Raw genomic sequence first — 7,159 nt, forward strand, 5'->3', positions numbered from 1 at the left:
AAGCTTGTCAGAACCTTAGATACAATGTTTCTCCACCATGTTACTGATGAAGCTTGTCAGAACCTTAGATACAATGTTTCTCCACCATGTTACTGATGAAGCTTGTCAGAACCTTAGTTACAATGTTTCTCCACCATGTTACTGATGAAGCTTGCTAGAACCTCCAGATGACTATACGACCACGAGATGTGTAGGTTGTGAGGTCATGTTATAGATCAGTGAGACACTTGTTACAATCACGTTTTTAATGAATTCCACATCAAAGAGTCTTTCAAGTGATTCAATCACCTGGTTATATCATCTCAATCAGCTTCTGGTTCACAGTCCCTCAGGTTGTCATGGAGCCCGGCCGAGTCGGCATCAGTCCATGTGCATTAGACATCCAGCACATCAGCAGTGAACTTGGAGTGTCACCATGACAACTAAAGAGAAGGACAGATGACCAATCACATGCTCCAAGCACCCACGAGTTGGTATAGGCAGTGTCGGTGGTCGCCACCCGACGGCCTTCAGGTAGCGTCCACTGACACCACTGTCTCTTCCTGCTTGTACGTCAGCGCTGCCACCATGTCGTCATCGAACAGGATGGGAGCCACCTCATCATCGGGTGGCCCGCCCTCACCGTGCATGCGCCGTCGGTGCTGCTGCAAGTTACCGCGGCGGTTGAAGCGGGCAGCGCAGAGGTCACAAGCGTACGGTCGCTCCCCGGTGTGAATAATGATGTGCCGCGCGAGCTGTGAGCGGCACTTCTTGTCTTTGCCGCAGATGTGACAGACGAAGCTCTGCGGCGGGCGTGCCCCGTTGGCGTGCACCACCTGGCGGTGCCTCTTCAGGTGGCTGTGGCGGCGGAAGCTGCGGCTGCAGAAGTCGCAGGGGAAAGGTCGCGTCTCACTGTGGATGAGCGAGTGACTCGCCAGCAGCGAGCGGAACCTGAAGACTTTTCCACAGATGGAACATGGGAACAACTTGTCTTCGTCCAACCTGCACCTCGCCTGGCGCAGAGCCTCGTGACCTTTGACCTTGAGGTGAACGCGGACGTGGTGCTGTTTTAGGCAGGTGGCGCGCTGGAAACTGCGCAGGCAGAGGGCACAGCGGTGTGGCCGCTCGGCAGTGTGTGTGCGGGCGTGCGTGGCGAGGAGCTCCTCCGAGTACAGCCGCTTCCCGCACACACTGCAGGGGAACGGCAGGTCCAGCAGCTCACTGCCGGGGCCGCTGGCGCTGTTGGAGTGGATCAAGAGCTTGTGGCGTTTGAGCTGGTACTGACGGGCAAACTTGCGGCCGCAGATGTCGCAGAGGTGTGGCCGCTCGCCTGTGTGTGTCTGGAGGTGGACGGCGAGCTGCGAGCGACACTTGAACTCTTTGCCACAGAAATCACAGAGCAGCGAGCTCGGTCGCAGGGACTCGGCAGCGCCGTTTTGATGCACCACCTTCTTGTGGTGCTCTAGGTCGTTGGTCCTCATGTAGGCTTTGGGGCAGAGGTCGCAGCGGTGCGGCTTCACGCCAGAATGGATGACCTCGTGGGTTTTGAGGCGTGACCTGCAGCTAAAGGTCTTTCCGCAGGCGGCGCAGAGCCACGGGTGGACGTGGCGCCGCTTCTCCAGCTTGGCTATGCCGTTGGGGTGCAGCCGGCTGAGGTGATGCTGCAGGTTATCACGGCGGTTGAAGCGCAGGTTGCACAGGTGGCAAGCGAACGGCTTCTTCCCTGTGTGGATGAAAGAGTGACGCGCCAGGCTGGACTTGTTCTTCATCACTTTGCCACAGATGTCACACATGGTGCTGTCGGGCTCCAGCTTCACCGACACAGGTGCATGCTGGGACTGTGAGTCTACCAGCACGTCTCCGGGAGCTCCGCGCGGCGGATCCATGTCTGAGGGGACAAAGTCTAGAGTGAGCTCAAACACATCCAAGCCAACAGCCAGAACCTGAAGCCTGCAACCACACTCCTCACCCTCGCCTCTGTCAGGAGGAGTCCAGGTCGGATCACCACAGTCCTCCAACATCACCTCCTCCCCCTCCTCCTGCTCCTCCTCCTCCTCCTCCTCCTGCTCCTCTACGATAGCATCACCAGCTGCTGCTTGGCGACGCCGGCGTGGCGTTGAGCTCTGTTGGGTGATGTCGCTGCGCTGTGGTGGGAGTCTCCTCCTGGTTCTGGTTCTACTCCTGGTACTGACAGCTGGTGAGGCTGTGGTTCTGGTTCTGGTTTTGGCTCTGGTGGAAGTGCAGTGCTGCAGCAGAGCGCCCCCATCTGGTCCATCAGATCGAACAGCGAAGCACTGCAGCAGGTCAGGGGAGGAACCTGCAGACAGAGCCCAGGGATCATTAATGAGGCGGCGACCGCTGGCGACCTATGACCTGTTCAGGTAAGCCGCTGTGATGTCACACCGACCGTCAGGACCAGCCACGTGGCGCTCTCACCTGAATGTCTCCAGCTCAACTGCTGAGTCAGCAGGTCCACCTGTACACTGGCGTCCCGCCGCTCTGCTGCGTCGCTCTGACAGCCCACCTCCCTCCTCTCCTCAGGGCTCTTCCACTGACAGCCCACCTCCCTCCTCTCCTCAGGGCTCTTCCACTGACAGCCCACCTCCCTCCTCTCCTCAGGGCTCTTCCACTGACAGCCCACCTCCCTCCTCTCCTCAGGGCTCTTCCACTGACAGCCCACCTCCCTACTCTCCTCAGGGCTCTTCCACTGACAGCCCACCTCCCTACTCTTCACCTCCTCATCCTCCTCTGCTACAGACCTCAGCAGGAAAACACAGAGCTGCTCTCCTGCTGCTCCTCCTCCCCCTCCTCCTGCTGCTGCTCGTCCTCTTCCCCCTCCTGCTGCTGCTGCTCCATCTCCTCCTGCAGCTCCTCCTCCTCCTGCTTCACCACCTTCCAGGAGTCCAGGCGACATCCCTGAAACAACCAAATGGCACATCTCATGTTAGCCACACAGCTACAACAGCTCACGTGCACAACTGAAATGATGTTACATCACTACAAGTCACTACAGGTTGTTACATGTCACTACAGGTGTTTACAGGTTGTTACAGCTCACTTTACAAAGTATTACAGGTCACTCACTACAGGTTGTTACATGTCACACTATGTTTATTACATGTTATTACAGGTCACTGCAGGTTGTTACAGATCATACTACAGGTTATTACAGGTCACACTACAGGTCATTACACATTATTATAGGTCACAACAGGTTGCTACAGGTTATTACAGGTAGGGTTGGGTACCAAAATTCGGTTCCAAGTAGGAACCGAATCAAATATGGCGGGTACCGGGCACCCATATAAATAATTTTTCATTAGGCTGCTCAATTGATTGAATTCTAATTGCGATTACGATTACGTCTCCAGACGAGCTCAAAATTCAATATGAGAGCGCAGCGCAGTGTAACACCAAAATACTTCCAACCAGAAACCCCACTGTGGCGATCAGCTAAGGTCATAATTCACCCAGTTACTGTGGGGCGGTGGGGAACTTTATTTTGTAGAGAGGCAGGGTTTTCGAGCGGAAGTAGTTTTGTTGTTCCACCATGTGTGCGCTCCGCTGGAGATGAGACAAAAAAGAGAGAAAGGAAAAGCGTTTCAGAGTGTGTTCGAATGGAAAATAAAGTTTGGAGTTCCTTGCTGAACACGCCACCAATTTACTCACCAATTTTATTTTGTACCAATTTATCAAAGTATTTATGTTGGACTTATTTGTTGAAGTATATCTATCTGTTATTGTATTTTATTTATATATTGTTTTCAAACGATTGAGTGCAACACAACAGTTTGTTTTTTTACTACTACATTACAAGATATATGTATATATTTAACAGGAAAGTCTTTTTTTTTTTTTTTAAACATGTTCAATAAATGCTGCTCCAAATTCAAAGTCATAATCATGTATATAATCGTGATTTCAATCTTGCCCAAAATAATCGGGATTCTTTTTTTCAGAATCGAGCAGGCTTAGTACCCATGATTTTTATTTCAGTTTATTTCTCAGGGATATCTACTGATTGTAAGCATCTGTTATATGCTAAATGCACTTTAATTCTTAATGTTTATTTGCTGTGAATACGATGGACTTTAGTATTTTAGCACTAATGCTGCTGAGACAGGATTTTATTTTTGTTTACCACTTTCTTCAAATGCAAAGGAATAAAGGTACTTTTGTTAACTAAACAATTAACCTATTTTTTCACTATTTTGGAATCGAAGTAAGGAATTGTTAGGAACCGGATTCGATAAGTAGAACCGGAATCGGATTCATAAACATCTTAAAGATACTCATCCCTAATTGCAGGTCACTACAGGTAGTTCATTACAGGTCATTGCAACTCACAACAGGTTGTTACAGGTCACACCACAAGTTATTACAGGTCACGAGAGGTTATTAGAGGTCACGAGAGGTTGTTACACATTAATACAGATCAAGACAGATTATTACAGATCAAGACAGGTTGTTACAGGCCACTACAGGTTGTTACAGGCCATTACAGCACGCTAGCTCCGTGATCGTCATCTCAGCACGTTATCTCCGTGATACAGTCATCTTAGCACGTTAGCTCCGTGATATCTTAGCACGTTAGCGCTGTGCTACAATCATCTTAGCACGTTAGCTCCGTGATACAATCATCTTTGCACGTTAGCTCCGAGATACAGTCATTTTAGCACGTTAGCTCCGTGATACAGTCATCTTAGCACGTTAGCTCCGTGATATCTTAGCACGTTAGCTCTGTGCTACAGCGGTTTGACGGCGCGGCGGCTCAGAGAGCACACTCACCTGGCAATCGCACGGCTCACACGGACCCGGAAGGAGGCTCCGAGCTGGCTGAACTTAAACTATTGAACTTAAATCAGAAACGTGTAAAAGTTTTGGAGAAACAAGGCCGCGCGCCTCCTCTTGCTCGGTCTTCTTTTGCTTACAATGCGCTGCGCCCCACAGCTTCGCTTCTCTGGCAAGTGCTGTCACCCAGCGGTCACAAAAGGAAATGCATGTGATGCATGTGATGATCGAATTTGAACGAATCGTTCAAAATCCGCGAGTCACTTTACTGAACGGTGACCCACGAGTTTTCACGTTCATTAACTCGTTCACTGAGTCATTCTTGCTACAGCCTCCAGCCGCAGAGAGGACAATATAAATGTCACTGTTCTGCAGCTAGTCTAACTCCATTACTCACTTTAGTCACCCTGTGAGAAAAGCAGCTCTAATGCTAAAAGAGCTGCTAAAATCAGCTAGTAGCCGAACTGCTAACGCTAGCTGCTAAGCACAGCAGCTTCCGGCTCATTCACATGAGGCTTTCCGCATGCCGGAGTCAGCTTGTAGGTGTAGTTCAGCACGAATGACCGACTCACCTCGTTTCCGTCGTTCAGCTCACATGCTTAGTCAGCTCGTTTCAGTCGTTCAGCTCACATGCCCGAGTCAGCTCGCTTCAGTCGTTCAGCTCACATGCCGAGTCAGCTCGCTTCAGTCGTTCAGCTCACATGCCCGAGTCAGCTCGCTTCAGTCGTTCAGCTCACATGCTTAGTCAGCTCGCTTCAGTCGTTCAGCTCACATGCCCGAGTCAGCTCGTTTCAGTCGTTCAGCTCACATGCCCGAGTCAGCTCGTTTCAGTCGTTCAGCTCACATGCCCGAGTCAGCTCGCTTCAGTCGTTCAGCTCACATGCCTGAGTCAGCTCGCTTCAGTCGTTCAGCTCACATGCCCGAGTCACCTCGAAACTCGAAAGAGTCGTTCACTGAATTGGTCAGTAGCACTTCCGCAGTGTCGTTCACCTCGTGAGCGGTGAGCCCTCCGCTCCTCCCTCACCTGAAAATCTGCAGCTGCGCTCCGCTCAGAAAGTTTCTGAGTGACAGTGGAGAAAAGAAAAAACACATATTGTTTGTTTCACAAAGCTTGTAGAGATCAATACATGAAAAATACATGAATAAATACACAATAAGCAATGCTAAAATACGACTGAAGCGTGTATTGGGTTTCATTTAATATTGTCCCCTATTATTATTTCTGCCCTATGAACATCACATTATTTATTGATACTAGTAAAAAAAAGAAAATCAGAATGTTGGAAGGAAAAAAAACTGTAAAATCATATCTTGTGGCGGTTGCTAGGAGCCAGGTCTCTCACACAAAGGACTATGGGTAAAGGGGCGGGGTTTGGGCTCTCCCGCGCTGTGGCTTTTGTGGGTTGTACGAGTCCAGTTCTGTGTTCGCTACAATAAAGACGTGTTCCAAGATTCAGCTCTGCCTCATCCTTCGTCCTGCCACATTGGTGACCCCGACATGATCGCCTCCATTACTGCTCCCATTATCGGTGCTGATTTTCTCTTTGCTCATGATTTGCTGGTTGATGTCGAGAACCGCCGGTTGATCGATGCAGTGTCATTTGCTACCTTTCCGTGTGAGACCGGGGGACCTGGGCCGTTAACCCGCGCTAATTTTTTAGCATCAGAGAATGTGTTTCAGCGTTTGTTGGGGGAGTATCCATCTTTCACCAAGCCTGTATTTTCCACCACGGTGACGAAGCACGGTGTCGAGCATTTCATTGCTACCACGGGCCCACCGGTTTTTGTGCGCGCACGTCGCTTAGACCCGGAGAAGCTAGCTAGAGCTAAAGAGGAGTTTGCCAATATGCAGCGTTTGGGCATCGTGAGGCGTTCTAACAGCCCGTGGGCTTCACCGCTTCATATGGTGCCGAAGGCAGACGGGTCATGGCGGCCATGTGGAGATTTTCGCCGCCTTAACAATATCACTGTGCACGATCACTATCCCGTTCTGCATATTCAAGACTTTTCTGTGCGTTTGGCAGGCACGTCTGTGTTTTCTAAAGTGGACCTGGTGGCGGTTCTCACCAGGTTCCTGTGCGTGCAGGTGATGTGTCTAAGACTGCAGTGATTACCCTGTTCGGGCTTTTTGAGTTCATGCGCATGCCTTTTGGCCTTAAAGGGGCAGCACAGACTTTTCAGAGGTTGATGGACTCGGTGCTGCGCGACCTCACTTTCGTGTTTGTTTACCTGGATGACATCTTGGTGGCGAGTTCTTCAGTTGAGGAGCATTTGTTGCATCTGAAGCAAGTTTTTCAGCGCTTTGAGGAACACGGCCTTATTGTCAATCCTGCCAAGTGCCAGTTTGGTCTGCCTGTGATTGACTTTTTGGGTCATTGGATTTCAGCTC

General features: G+C 50.5%; 1 protein-coding gene across 3 annotated transcripts; it reads right to left on the minus strand.

Moving 5' to 3' along the window:
* Positions 1-293: 293 nt before the first annotated feature.
* On the minus strand, positions 294-4,902 carry LOC308143804 (uncharacterized protein). Of its 3 annotated transcripts, XM_080514725.1 has the most exons (5): positions 4,768-4,902; positions 3,450-3,543; positions 2,416-2,895; positions 1,949-2,296; positions 294-1,867 (listed from the first exon to the last, which is right to left on the minus strand). In XM_080514725.1, the coding sequence occupies exons 3-5, from the start codon at positions 2,891-2,893 to the stop codon at positions 510-512; spliced, it is 2,184 nt and encodes a 727-aa protein (XP_080370851.1). In that variant the 5' UTR covers positions 2,894-2,895; positions 3,450-3,543; positions 4,768-4,902; the 3' UTR covers positions 294-509. The 3 variants fall into 3 exon arrangements, with proteins under 3 accessions (XP_080370851.1, XP_080370852.1, XP_080370850.1); XM_080514726.1 differs by lacking the exon at positions 3,450-3,543 and having other exon boundaries at positions 4,768-4,901; XM_080514724.1 differs by lacking the exons at positions 3,450-3,543; positions 4,768-4,902 and having other exon boundaries at positions 2,416-3,104.
* Positions 4,903-7,159: the final 2,257 nt, after the last annotated feature.

Source organism: Blennius ocellaris, assembly GCF_963422515.1.
Source record: "Blennius ocellaris genome assembly, chromosome: 19".
Classification (NCBI taxonomy): Eukaryota; Metazoa; Chordata; class Actinopteri; order Blenniiformes; family Blenniidae; genus Blennius; species Blennius ocellaris.